This window comes from Hippopotamus amphibius, chromosome 8 (genome assembly GCF_030028045.1).
Source record: "Hippopotamus amphibius kiboko isolate mHipAmp2 chromosome 8, mHipAmp2.hap2, whole genome shotgun sequence".
NCBI classification, from domain to species: domain Eukaryota; kingdom Metazoa; phylum Chordata; class Mammalia; order Artiodactyla; family Hippopotamidae; genus Hippopotamus; species Hippopotamus amphibius.
In genome coordinates, this window is record NC_080193.1 from 136,794,016 (window position 1) to 136,809,308 (window position 15,293).

General features: G+C 33.8%; 1 protein-coding gene across 2 annotated transcripts in view; it reads left to right on the forward strand.

Annotated features, from left to right (window-relative positions):
- Positions 1-14,725, forward strand: part of PSMD14 (proteasome 26S subunit, non-ATPase 14) — a 93,736-nt gene extending 79,011 nt beyond the window's left edge. For both annotated transcript variants that reach the window (XM_057744314.1, XM_057744313.1), the window contains 3 exons: positions 2,313-2,438; positions 11,816-11,878; positions 14,309-14,725. In XM_057744314.1, the coding sequence (XP_057600297.1) occupies positions 2,313-2,438; positions 11,816-11,878; positions 14,309-14,407 (288 nt within the window). In that variant the 3' untranslated portion in view covers positions 14,408-14,725. The remainder of the gene's footprint in view (positions 1-2,312; positions 2,439-11,815; positions 11,879-14,308) is intronic.
- The last annotated feature ends 568 nt before the right edge of the window (positions 14,726-15,293 follow it).

Below are 15,293 nucleotides of genomic sequence, written 5' to 3' on the forward strand. Positions count from 1 at the left end.
TTGCTAGTTGAAAGTGTTCACGAAGTTATCTTAGAAGGGATTCTAGTGCATACGGTGTGTGGGAGGTGGAATAAGAGGACTCTCCATACTACTCCCTCTTTCAACCACATCACCTCCACCTTCAGTCTCATTTATATTTTGGGAGGATGTGCCGTATAAGATTCTCTGAAGTTTGATAAACCATTATTTTAAAAGTTCAAAGCCACCAGTAAACTCACTCAAAGGTCCTACGTGCTTGAGCATGGTTTTGAGTGAGGGGCTGCAGGGGACCAGTTCTTCCTTGACCTGAGGGGAGACACACAGACATAAAGCTCTCTTCCATCTGCTTGCTTTTGTCCCAAAGTTCATATCAGCTGTGGTAGATTTAGTTGATAGCTTGAAGTACATTTTCAACACTTATTTTAATTTTATGTAGAATAGGTACAGGCCATGGAAGAAAAGGGTACCACTTAGACACAAACTGAAAAATTCATTCACATACATAATTATTTTGTCAGTCTGATATCTGACACCCAACTATTTGGAAACATCCATCTAATTACATCAAATTTTCTTTTTCTGTTTTCTTTTTCTTTTTTTCCCTTTTTCTCTTATGGTACCCCATAAACTTAGCCATCAACCTTTGTATAAAAAAGGTTGTATAAAAAACACACATATAGATACATAAATTAGTTAATATTATATTTATGTTCCTAGTATATCTCAGTTCAGGTGCTTTCTTGATACTAAGAGCCCTGCCTTTTCTCTTATCCTCCCAACCTGTATACTTAACTCCAAATCTTACCTGAGGGGCCCAATGCATTCCTTTCCCAGGCATGGTAGAATTATTCTGCTGCTCTGTGGGAACTTTCTTTGTTTGCTTTTGAAGTTTAGAGAAATCCAGTTCTCAACACTTGATTATAGGTAGGTAAAGGATGTATTTTCTAAAACACTATCACTGGCGAAGATGGGAAGCAGTCAAAGAAATTGAGGTTGTGTGTGCAAGACTTTTCCAGTTTTTTTTTTCCAAACTACTCTTGCCTCCATGGGCCCTAGGAGGGGAATGAAGGAATTTGCAGCTTTTGTGTCTTGGAAATTCTCATAGGTGATTTTGACATGCAGCTTATTCTCCAGCATGAGGAAAACTTTGTATTGCTTTTAGCTGCAAACTTCTAAACAAATAATTTTTCTTGACTAAACTCACTTCCAACTATGTCTTTAGTTCCTCATGGCTTGTGGATCTCACTTAAAGTATACTGGTTCTCATAGCAAAAGAACAACAGTCATTCTGTAGCCACCATTTTTTTCCACATTGCATAATTTTATCAATCATTTAGAAAACTCTTCTTATTCAGTGATAGTCTTCAACTGAAGGACATTATTTATAGAGTAGGGCTTTAAGAAAAACTGTCTTAAGACTTTGAACTTGAAAACTTATGAACTTCCAAGAACATGTATTCAGAACTAGGAGTCAAATTTGAGAAACAATGAACTAAGGTATTTAGTTCCATGATCACTAATAGAGTCTGATCCTAGTTTGCAAGCTAAATGAATCTGTGATTTCCTTCCCAGTTTTATGACTTTCATTCTGATATAAAGAAATTAAAATTTTTTAAATTATAGACGGAATATTAGAATTTGAAGGAAACTTAGAGATTATCTAATACAAGCTTTCAATTCATAGATAAGTAAACAGGGGCTCAGAAAGATTAATGCAAAGCCATTCAGTAAATGGAGGCATTTACCCCCTTATCTTGGCATTTGAAAGCTGGGCTGTATAAACTATTAGGAGTCCTGTATGTAACATATTCATTTCATTCATTCAACATACATTTACTGAGTATTTGCTGTGATTAGATTATGATCTAGATTCTACAACCAAGACCTTGGTGATCTTGAAATAAACAGAGCAAAGTCCTTGCCCTGTTAGTGAGAGAGAAATGCACTGAACAAGAAAACAAACATTTCAGCTGTTTGTAGAGTTATAAAAATAATAAAGCAGGTTAAGGAAAGAGAGATGTTTAGGTAGTGTGGAGTGGCTTTTTTATATGGTGATGAGCACTGGCATCTATCTCTAAGGAAGTGAGAAAGATAAGCTATACAAAGATAAGGAAAACAGCCTTTGAGGCAGAGGAACAGCATATGCAAAGGCTATGGGTTGGAGTATTCCTTAGATTTTATTAATATAAATTTAGGAGGATATTTATCAGAGTTTATTTAAATTAATAAAATTAAATTCATTAATTCCAAAAGTTGTTTGTGAGGTTGTTTCCAAAGACAAGTAAAGGACATTTCCTCAATACAGGAAAATAATTTTTCTTTGTATTTTTTAGATGTTGTTAAATTTGCATAAGAAGAGTTGGATGGAAGGTTTGACACTTCAAGACTACAGCGAACACTGTAAACACAATGAATCAGTGGTAAAAGAGATGTTGGAATTAGCCAAAAATTACAATAAGGTAAAAGCTTACTTTCAACATTGATTTCTTATAAAGATCTTTGAATATATATGATTAGATATCAGGCATTGTATAAATACAAATAGATAAAAGTAGAGTGGCCTATTTTGTAGACCAGATAGTAAATATTTTAGGCTTTACAAGCCATCCAGTCTGTTGCAACTGCTCAACTCTACTATTGTAGTGTAAAAGTAGCCACAGACAATACGTATAAAGGTATGAGTGAGGTTGTGTCCTAGTAAAACATTATTTACTAAAACAGGCAGCTAGCTAGATTTGACCCATGGCTTATAGTTTGCCAGACCCTGTGTAGACCATGTAAAATAGTTTTACATTTGAAATCTTCTCATTATTCAGAGGACTTTTTCTTGGAAGGGAAGGAGGAACAAGGAGATGTGAACAACTACAGCATTTAATACTTGATAACATATAACTTAGGAACTTTTCTGTTTTTCATTTAATAAGTATTGAAAACCTGCTATGTGCCAGGCGCTGGGGATATAGTAAGAAATGAGACCTATCCTCATAGAATTTATTTTCTGGTAAGGTAAACAGAAAGTAAACAAACACAACATAATACATTGTAATTAGTGTTGTGAAGATGGTAAATAAGATGATGTAAAGAAGAGTAGCAAGAGGAGACCATTTCATATGAGGATGTAAAAAAAGCTTTCATTTTTCAGAATCTCCTGAAGATATTTATTGTATGCTAAAGTATATGTGGCCATGATAACATTTTGTTCAGAGATTGATGTTCTTTTACAATTCTGAAATTAAGACAATACTTGACCAAGACTAAAATGTATCTTCTGTCTTGTGTCAGTTTCCTAGGGTTGCCATCACAAACTACCGTGTAATGGGTGTCTTAAAACAACAAGTTTATTCCCTCACAATTCTGAGGCTAGAAGTCCAAAATCAAGGTATTGGCAGGGCCATGCTCCCTATGAAGCCTCTAGTGGGGAGGATCCTTCTTTTTCTTTTCTAGCTTCTGCTAGTCCTCAGGCATTCCTTGGCTTGTGGAAGCATAACGCTCATCTCTAACCAGGGTTATGATTTCAGCGTATTCTTTCAGGCAGGGACATGATTCAACTCATAGCATGTATTTTTCAGCCTTTTTGACCAAAACCCATATAAAGAATAGATTTTATCAACAGAAGTTTTATGAAACAATATTTACCCTTATTACAAGTGGTATAGCCTATTTTCTTTCTCATTTGACTGTTTCATACTGTTTCAGTTATATGCATACATATTATATAGATAGACATATAGCTTACACCCTATTGAGTTGAAAACCTGCAGTTTGTAAAACATATATACATACTGTACAGTGGCATGCTTACAAATATTTATTGAATACCTTCTTTACAGTTTGCAGTGGAAAACAGGGATCCTTCCTTCATTTTTAGGAAAACAGAGGCAGTAGGAAAAGTTCATAACCAGAGTATTAAACCAAAATTGGTATGTTTGATAACACCTTAGTGTTCAAATTGTCCACAGCCCAGCTGCATCAGTATTCCTTGGGATCTTGTTAGAAATGCAGGCTCTTTGACCTACTAAGTCAGAATCTACATTTTAACAAGATTTCCAAGAGATTTGCATACCCATTCAAGTTAGAAGTTAGAGTAAACTGCTATAGAGAAGTCCATGTGAAGTCCTATAGATATTCAAAGGCCTTTGCTTTCAGCTAGGAGAGACCCAGGATGCTGTCTTTAGAGAATAATAATATTTGAATTAGACCTTAAAGCTTGAATAAGATTTGGACATAAAAAGAAATGTTACCCTAGGCCAACTAAACGTCATGAGCAAAGCCTAGGAGACAGAAAAGGCAAGGGCATCTTTAGGAAACTCTGTTTGGCTAGCGTACATAAGAAGGGTGTACATAAAAGAGTGAATAGTGGGGAATAAAGATTTTTAAAGTTACTGAAGTAAAGTAACAGAGTTTGGAAAATCAGGATAGAGTTATTTTTGATCAGGAGCGTGATATACTCAGAACCTGACTTTAGGAAACATTATTTGACAAGGGTATAGAAGAAAGAGTATTGTAAGAGGATATTTGAAATGGAGATTCCGCTTAGGAGGAGCTTGTTCCTATTACCCAACCAAAAGGTACTAAGTGTCTGAATTACTGTAGTGGCAGTGGGAAGGGAGGTATCAATAGACTAATAAAATAAAATGTGGGGCCAGTTGGATAGATAAAGTGAAAGAAAAAGAGGGAATCAAAGGTGAATTAAAGGTTTCCTGCCTAGGTGACTAGAAGTATGTTGGTACCATTACACTTCCAATTTAAGTAGAAGTAGAAAGATTGAGAAAGGAGATAAAGAGATTAAACAAGCAGAGAATTCCCTGGTTGTCCAGTGGTTAGGACTCCTGAACTTTCACTGCTGAGGGTGTAGGTTCAATCCCTGGTTGAGGAACTAAGCTGCAGCTTGGCAAAAAAAAAAAAAAAAAGTTTAAACAAGCAGTTTACTATGTGGGACTAAAAAGTAATGGCAGGGGCTAGCTTTTGGAGACAGTTAAAATTGATATTATCACACCAAAAAAGTAATATTTTTCTTTTTAAACACATCTTACAAAATAAATATTAGCCAGGAGAGAGTGTATAAGATTTGCCAAATGTTAACAAGTCTTTTGAGAAATGTTGATGGGCCCATACAAACTAAATTCCAGCAGAGTTAGGTTTGGCTTTGAAGAGCATGCCCTGATTTATATGTAGTGTTCCAGCTGGAAATCTCCATTGGTTCTAGATCATAGGGAAAAAAATATATATATTTTTAAACACTCTAGTATATGTTTTCATGCTGTGGAGATTAAAGAGAAAAAGTAGTTTATCATATTTAAAACAGTTAACCTTTTATAAGTTAAAAAGTTATGACTTAAGTTATTATTCAGCAGACTGTAGGCATGCTTTTCATTTCTCTGTAACATTACAAGTTTAAGTAAATTCTTATTGGTACCACTGCCAGGAAGTAACCTATTTATGGTTACTGCTGCCCATCCACAGAAGTTTTTCCTATTTTACAGTTTTAAAAAATCTCTGTAGTACTCAAAAACTTGTAAGGTTTGGTTATAAAATGAAAACAATGTGTAAGCTGTGATATGAAGGAGTCCAAATTTGGGGCTGTAATTCCCTCTGTGATTGAAAGAGAATGTGGCGGAGTTTTTAGTAACACTTAAAATATAAAAAGAAAGGCCCATACAACTAGTTCTTCATAGTATTCTTTTTAATTGGTTGGCGTTTTAAACTAAGGTAATTACTGTTAGGTGCCAGTTAGCTCCTAAAGGGAAAGAAGGTTAGAAAATAAATTCCTTTGTACCAATCTTTTGATTCCAAGTCTGAAGTCCACGCAGAGATTCAGCTTGATTATATTAGTCATTGATTTCTCTAATTATTAAACATCAACACCCACAACTCTTTTATCCCAAATCTCCTAGTTTATTTATGCCATGATGCATCAATATTTTAATATTGATAATATTTGCTTGGATATTTGTAAATGAATACACCAGTGAAAAAATGAATCGTAAAAGACTTTTTTAAGAAGAGCATAGAAACATAAAAATTTACTTTGTTTTCAAGCATGTAGCCCTGTAAATTCAGAGATCTGACAGTTTACTTTTTCAGGTAGAAAAACTGCCTATTTAGTAACCTGAAAGAAAATTTGGATGCGACTTTTATGTAATTACATATGAAATATGTGATTATATGATTACATTTGGATTTATATTTACATATGATTACATATAGTTAAAGTAGCTATATTAAATAAGAAAGTCTTGTTTTGTGCTAATGCAATAAGATAAGAAAAACAAAATAAGATATAAACATTGGGAAACCAGGACAAATTAAAGTATGATAGGAAATGTTTGCAATCAAACATAGAAATACATGAAACTAAACTAGAATACTAATAGAACTATTATGATTGATAATTATGTAGGTTACAGTAACCATGAAGTTACATAAGCTGAAACCAGTTGAAAAATATAAAAGGCAAATCAGTTCACAGTAGCATCCAAAATTATAAAATAGGAATAACTACCATAAAAATGTAAATGTAAATACATATATGACTTCTTTGAACAACACTAAAAACATTTGTGACTAAATTCCCTTGTTTCTAAAAGGAAAGACTCAGTATTTGTAAAGCTGTGGTCAGGCTTCCCAGAGGTTACTTTAGTACTAGTAAGAATATCAATGAGCTTTTAAAATTTTGATAACAACAGTAAAGTTTATCTGCAATAAAAATAACATTTATTGAACACTTGTTAGGAGTCAGACTGGCAGAAAATATTTGTACCTATAACACAAAAAAGGCTAGTATCCAAAAAGTACATAATAGACAAAGAATTCCTATAAAATAATTTAAAAAATAATAAATTGGACAACAGAGCTGGAAAACTCACTGAAGACAGGTGGCATATAAACATGAAAAAAAAGAGTTCAACCTTACCAAGTATTCAAAGAAAAAAGTTAAAAGTATAAGTACATTTTTTTTTTCTTTTCAAATTAAAAAAAATGGTTTGGGAGAATGTGCCATTAGTGGGAAAATAAAGTGATATATGACATTTTTGAAGGACATCTCCCATTTTATCTTTCAGTTTTAAGTGCATGTAACTCTTTAAACCAACCTGTTCTCTTTTAAGGATTTATTATGAAGAATGAAATTCTACAAGTACCAACTTAGAGAAATATTTAAAACTTGCTATTATGTGTAAAAAATGAAATTGTGTAACAGTATGAAAAGTCCCTACTATGTTACCTTCCCTCCATTTTTCAGTGATACCTCTCTGTCTCACATACATCTCAGCATATTAGGCTGTAAACAGTGTCACTTCCAAGGTGGAAGGTAGGGGAATTTTATACTTTATGTAAATCCTGGATTCTTTTCAGATTTTGCACTAAGAAAGTGTTATTTATATCTAAGATTGTGTTAGCTTGAAGTAACAATGGATTAAACAAGATAGGAATGTACATCTCTTGGAATCAAGGCCATATGAAACTTTAATGTTATCGCAGACCCAGATATCTCCATCTTTTGCTCCACTTTCCTTGTATTGGCTTCCATTGTTTAGATCTCCTCATGATCCATGGTGATTGCTAAAGCTTTAGCCATCCCATCTGAGTTCCAAGCAACAGGAAAAAATGCAAGGGCAAAAGAGGGATACCTCTCAGCTAAATCAATTTCTTTTCAGGATCCTTTCTGTAAGTCCCACCCAGCACTTCTGATTATGTCTCATTGGCAGAACTTAAACAAGTGGACATACTTTGCTTTGAGAAAGCTGTATCTGGGAGCATTACTGCCTTTAATAAAATCAGGGCTATATTACAAAAGAAGGAGAAGACGTATATTAGGTAGGCAACTAGTAGAAGACTGCCATAGAAATTTTTTTCAGCAAGTTAAACTACAGTTTCTGTTATACATACACACACTTGTATGGGCACACACATATGATCTTTATTTTATATCTCTATTTTATATAATTATATTTTAAAATTGGATTCCTTCTAATATTTTTAGAAAGAATTTACACTATTCAGGGTTGCTTAATAAATCATGAGTTTGGCTTTGTTCAGGATGTTTCATTAAAAAGTAATGATTGCCATGAATGTTTCTTTGAGGTCTTTGGAGATAGGACTATATTTAAGTCACAGTTTCATTGCCTATTGACTATATGGCTGTATATGTCCCCGTCATTCATTGGGCACACACTTTTTTTGTATATTTCATACTGCATTATAATTTGAGATTTATAGGCAGTAAAGCCCAAATGCGAGCTTCTTAAAGAGCAAGAACTGTCTTACTCATAGTGAGTACTTCATAATTATTTACTGAATATATAAAATGATGAAAATTCTACTGTTGAGGATATGCATAGAATGTATGAGTGTTATAAGCACTTTCAAAAGGAGAGTTAGAAAAAATTTATAGTAGAAGTATTGCTGGAATTAACATATAGGAGATAGTGCCTAATTTCTTTACGTAAAATTTAGATTTACTACTTCACTGGGATGTTTTAAGGATTCAGTAAACTAATATGTATATGTTAATGTTTAGCTACTAATGGTTGTAGGAATCCCATTTTTTTGTTCTCCATGTTCACACCTGTAGTGCTTCTCAGATAGTTTTCTAATTGTTTCATGTTTGTTAATTTTGCTTTCCCAAGTATGTTTTATAAAAGCTATTTCTTTAAACTTATTCTCTATCCACATAACCCATAATTGATTTTCAGTTATATAGTCAATACACTTTTTATAAAAATCAAGAAAGAAGTAAAATGCCTGTTTTACATTCACTAGCTGTTATGCAGAGATTGTTTAATGGTGAAAAAATTTACCATGTAGGTGATTTTACAAAGCATGTGCTTAGATGGGAGCATGGCATGTTATAGAGTGAATACAGCAGACATGTCAAAGGGAGGGGGGAAGCCCAAGGAATGGACTAGTTATGAAGTATAACGTGGAATAAGAGACATGGTGTCATAAAAGCAGAGGTTAAAGGATTAGGAGAGAAAGGGGGTATTGGAAAAGGTGTTCAGAAAGTTCAAGTAAACTGAGTCCATTAGAATTTACCAGGTGGAGATCCAGTATTCATGAGGTGCGAGGGATCCAATCCATGCTTGTTAAATGGTGAATAAAATGGTAGAATTTGAAACACAGGCTTTCCATTTGAGAAATTTGACCATTACCAGAAAAAAGATAATGAGGTTAATGGGTTTAAGTAAAGGCCTCTTCAAGATAGGGGGTACATCTGAGGGGATTATGATAACATAACAGACCAAATTCCCGGAATTTCTTAGAACTGTGCAGACCGTGCATGATGGGGTAGCCATCTGGGGGCCTTTGTTGATAAACTGTTAAAAACGTTTCCAGTGTGAATAGCCACAAACATTTTCAGTGCTTTTTTGTTGGTTGAGTAAACCGAAGAGCACGAGTGCAAAAGCAAAAGTTGATGCCAAATCACAGAAGTTGCCATAAACACAGAAGTTCCCCCAGTGAGGACACTGCCTGTGCCTGCATTTCATTTGTTTCTGCTGCTACCATTTCTTAATTTTTCCTGGTGACTAGCCAGATTAGAGCTATGAATGAAGACAGACTGGTCTTGCCCAGATGGTAGATGAGATAAAGGTAACTTAGGTAGATGGAGAAAATATTTAGGGGTGTGATGTGATGATCTGGTCTATCTCAGAATGTGAGAGATGTGCTTACTCTTTTGTCTTGGGGGTTTGCAACCTTAGTGTATGCCTAAATCTACAGCTGCTCCTCATTTTCCAGATGGCATCTATGGCTGGGAGTACTTTTTACCATCTGCACTTCTCAAAGAGTTTGTGAACTCTCTTTTAATTATTGGAAATGGAAAAACTAATTGGTAAAGTGGTTAAATGATATAAAAGATTTTTAAAATTGAGTTAGAGCATTTTATATTCCATTTAACCTTTCAAATAAGTCACTGTTTTAAGTGCTTTTTTACTTTCATCTTTGCATGTCTGCCATTTTTGATATTTGCAACACTTAAGAACACTCCATAACAACTATTTTGTACATGGATTGGTATTTTAAGCCAAATTCCAAAACCCTTACCTCCTTCCAATACTGTAAAGTAATATCGTTGGCATGTGCATAGAACAACTAATACTGAATGGATATAGAGTACAAACTTATGTGAATTGTTCCATTCATCTAATATGTCTTCAGGTTGGTAAGGTACAGTGTCATGATTTGTAAAAGTAATTTAGAAAGACAAACTTTTTATGTTTCCATATAGGTAAAACACTGAGATAGTAGGAGAAGCAGTTTCCCAGTTAGGAGATACTTTTTTAACTAGCTGAGAATAATAGGAGTGACATCTGACTCTGAAAATGAACATATTCTCTGTCTAGGGAATTCTAGATTTGGAGTGTTGTTAACTTATTTTCCCTTTTTTAGTTTTATGAGTCATAAGGGTATTTCCTAATGATGTGTTGTAAATAAGTATCCTGTAATAATCAGCAGATACAATACTTATTCACCGTCTTTTCTCCTCAGGCAGGTTCTACTGGGGAAAATTCTCCAGATAGTTTGTCCATTTATAAAATTAGATACTTGCCATCTTTGCTCATTTTCAAGTTCTCTGTTTACAAAACTATTAAGAAGGTGTGAAATGCAGCCAAACTTCCCAGTTTATGGGAAATGTCTGATGATTGCATTTCCTACATGTTCATTGTTCACACATGAAGAACTTTGGCAGCTGCGAGATTATTAAGTTTAGAGTATCCAAATCTAACCCTCACTGGGATTGTGGTTTCCTGCTTTCTGCCCCTGTCTTCTCATCCCAGTTTGTAACCATATTAATTGCTGTGGTATTATTTTTTAAGATCGGTGATACTTAAATTTTCTTCATTTTCCATTTATCAAATGCTATGAATAAATCAGACAGGAGTTCACCTGATGCAGAGTCCTAGTTTCAGGCAGTAACATACTCAAAACTGTTAAGAAGGAGGTTGCTTAAACTTAGAATTCTCAATAAAGAGGTTATGTGGTGGTGCCACTATTAGGGTAATGTAAATGCTATAATTATTTCAAAATTATTCTGTTAGAAAATGTATGATCATACACATAAAAGTTTGTAGCTGACTTTGAAAATAGTAGAAAGTGGTTTATATATATGGTTTGATTGATTTAATTTTTATTTGATTTGGCATTTAATTCAAGTAATTTTTTGATGTTGAAAACTTCAGATTACTCTGTTTCTTCATGATTATTAAAGATCATTCATGTGGAGAAGTGAGAATTTTTTCTGAATACATATATTACTTTTATAGATTTAAATATGTGAAGGTATTAAAGGAAAACACTATGATTTGTTAACTGTGGATCAAAAGTCAGCAGCAGGTCCTTTGATCTTAAGTGTTACTGATGGTTAAATAGACACTGGGTATGCACAGTTTGGTTGACAGGAGAAAGGAGACAAAGATAATAGGAGGGTGGGGGAGAACCATAGTGAAAGTAGGAAAAGAAAAAGACAGAATAGGACTACTTAGTACCGCAGTGCCACAAGCAGCTGCTTTAGGTGCTTCCCATCCTCCAGTTTAGCCATCCCTCAGATAACTCCGTAACGGTGTTCAAATGGTTAACACTTCCCGACAGTGGTCCAATTTGGTATTTTCAATGTCTTTTATACAAATTTCTTAAGTCTGTTTTCAAAATGATCGTGGTAATAGTTTTTATGACCCTGAAGGCTATTCTGAAGATAAGCAGAATTGCTGTTTTGTGCGATAAATTACTTGAGTAAAAGGTTCTGTGAAGGAAGATTATGGTCATTGTCTCTGATGATTATTCTGCATCGGGGAAGGTACACTTAGAATTCGAAACTCTGTCCTTCGTGTTTCATTCACAGGCTGTAGAAGAAGAAGATAAGATGACACCTGAACAGCTGGCAATAAAGAACGTTGGCAAGCAGGTGAGCTGTGCTGCAGTGGGCTATGCAGTCGCATAATGACATGCTCCTGTAGAGTTAACAACTATTTTGGAGCCTGTATGATTTCTTTCCCCTGTCTGTTCACTCTACATTTTTCTTCTGTCATGTAAATGGGATGCTAATTTTAAAGGTCACTGAATTATTTGATGTCAGATTCTTTTTGCCATCTATAGAGAAGTAAATCACAAACATACCTGTGAGGTACTATCTTTAGTGAAAATAATTTAGTAGAAATAAATTAGGAAACTTGTGTCCTGAGTTAATTTTCCAAGTAGTATTTTTACTTGAAATAATATTATCTGTGAAAATAATAGAATGGTAGGTTTATTTCATATGTAATAGTTTTAAAAATGATATAGTTTATGAATATGTGGGCTTCAATATGTAGGTACTATTCCTGAGAAAGCATAGAGCCCTGTTGGATTATACTGAGTGAAGAGAAAGGGTTTTAAGTATTTGTTCTTTCACTTTCCCATGATGAAATATATATTTTAGTTCCTATTTTTCTGAAGGTTGGGGGGAACACACTAACCAATTAAAAGAATCTACAGATTAATTAGACTGTTTTTTAAAGAATGTTGATTACATTTTTTCATTTCATGGAACATGGTTATCATATTGCTGATGTTGGCAGAATCTTGATATTTCAGATGCAAGACACTAAGCTGTCTTTGCTTTCAGCCATCCTACCATATGCTCTGATCCCATCACATCTCACAAGCTATGTAGGTTTGGGCCAGGACCATTCTTGGATGGGAAATCTCTAAGAATCACCCAGCTGCCACAAGAAGTAATGTAGATAGCTGAGGGAAGTGTGTTACCAATTCACCGCAAAACCAGTTACTCCAGTAGAGCAGTAGGGGCAAAGGTCTGACTTAAATATCATAATTGGTGAAGTCAGATCTCACTGCATTCTGATTATTATAGTTTAAATAACAATAGGAACCCTCCAAAACCAAAATGAGATATGATTCATCTTATTCTCTCATACTGTGTGATACAGTCATCCTTGTTGTCTTTTCCCACTACTTATTTAGTCTAATATGTAATATTAGATTACCAACTGAGCCTAGCATTCAGTAACTGTTTTTTGAGTAAATGACTCTGATGCTATAGTTTCTTGATGTAGATTCTATTTAACAGCAGCAAATAAAAGGAGTAAATTAAAAGTGAAACTGAAAATGTATGTAATTGGCAAAGTTTAATAATCATCAGGACTGTTTTTTTAAAATATAGTACTTCACTAGTTTGGCCTACTGCGTGGCAAAAGCAAAACTGCCTGTGGTGGAAACAGACCAATATCTTTTTCTCCTGCCAGTCTTTCTTAGCCTTTTTCACCTAAAATGCCCTAAGGCTTATTTCTGAAATAAAGAAAATTTAATATTGTGGTCTAGCTATTTGAAATTATTTGTAGTGTGTTGTGTCTCGGGGTGTTTTAAGGAAATCAAGCGTATTGAAATTGTAGTTTAGAAAAGAACAGCCAAGGAGTAATTTCAGTGGTGAACATTTGTTTAAAGTTAGGAGTCTTGATATTTTAGCAATACATATAAGAAAATAATGCTTTAATTGAAAGTTTTTATTGTGTGCAATATATATCCTTTATTTCAAAGCTTTCAAATTTAGCTGAAATATTTCAGTCAACTCAGCCTTAAACACAAATGTATTTAAGCATTTTAACTTAACTTCCTTTATTAGAATGCAATTTTGAGCCTCATTTTTACTCAGATCTTTCAAATACAGATTTGATTAGGTTTAAGTTAACGGATTGTACCTCTGTTCATTTCTGTGATACATTTTTTCAAAATAGCTACATGAAGTATTTATTCTTAACATTTTAGAATTGATCCAAATTGTATTTAAATTTTTAAATTACTAACAGTGACTTTTGATTCAAGAATATTTCCTGAATCATTTAAAGCACTATTCCTGAAATATTAAAATTATATAGGAATTAAATTAAAATTATAGAGCAAGTGATGAGAATTCACATTGAACTCTTACCTATTGGTATGTCTGCTTTGAGTAAAGTACCCCCTCAGACATTCAGTATATATGAATGGCAGAAAATATACACACATAATTAGGCTTATACACACAGATAAAATGCTTATACTTTTTTTTTAATCAGATGACTTTGAACTATATAGAATTCCTTTTGACTTTATAATTTCTGCTGCAGAGTCATAATACTGTGTAAATCGATCTTTCATTTATTTTATCAGCTCCTTAACATTTTAACAGATTTAGAAAACTGAAAGTGTAACAATATATTAGGAATGTTAAGTTGTAAAATATTTATAAATTTAGGTTTGGCTTTCTTTACCAATTTCATCAGCGACTGAAAAAAAATCTAAGCAATTCGTCTACCAGTAATATGGTTCTTTTTCTTTCCTTATTCTTCTTTTCTTTTAGGACCCCAAACGTCATTTGGAGGAACATGTGGATGTACTTATGACTTCAAACATTGTCCAGTGTTTAGCAGCTATGTTGGATACTGTTGTATTTAAATAAAGCGATGCAAAAAGCTCTTAGTGATACTTTCAGTGTATAGTCCCTCTGTTGTTCCTAATGCTCAAAATCAAGGGACCTCTGAAGGTGTATTTGGTTAAATGTAAGACATCTGGCATCATTTGCAGCACTGTAACACCTTCAGTCTCCGTTGTGCAATTACTTCTGTTCCTTTAGTCGGGGTCTTTGCAGATTCCAAAGTTGTATAAGAATACATCAAAGTGGACAAATTTTGTTAAGATCCCATTTAATATTTGAAGAAATCAGTAACCCAAATATATTTTGATTGTTGCTTACAAAATAAAATACATTTACAATCTATGTCTCCTGAGGTCTTTTTGGCATTGGGTGGAAGTGACAGAATAACATTTGACAGCACTCTAGAAATCTCACACAAAGATATGTTTCCCTTTGCAATGTAAGACAACACATAAAACATCAGTGTGATAACAAAACTTCACAAATGGAAAATGACTGCTATTAATGAGTGGCCACCTCATTAGTGAGTAACCCAGAAAAATGTTGACATATTTTATTAAAACCATTTGTCGCAAGTTAATGTTATATACTCAATATCTTGTTAACAGATTATACTTTCAGTATTTCAGAGGGGTACTTATAAAAAGAAAAGGGAGGCAATTTAAATTTAGAGTTTTATGATTTTTTTTTTTTAAAGAGTACATTCCACTAATAGTGTTGAGATTGTCTGGGGGTTGCCTGCTGCAAACTTCTCTAGACTTTCAGCTGAGACAGCCATAGAAGGTGTGTAATGTCTTCAAAGCAAAACGAGAATCGTAGCCATGATGTGAATTTAATATCATGAGCACATAGGCAATAATTTTGTTATTGTTTTCTCTCATCTTTCTTAAATTAACTTGTACCCATTTTT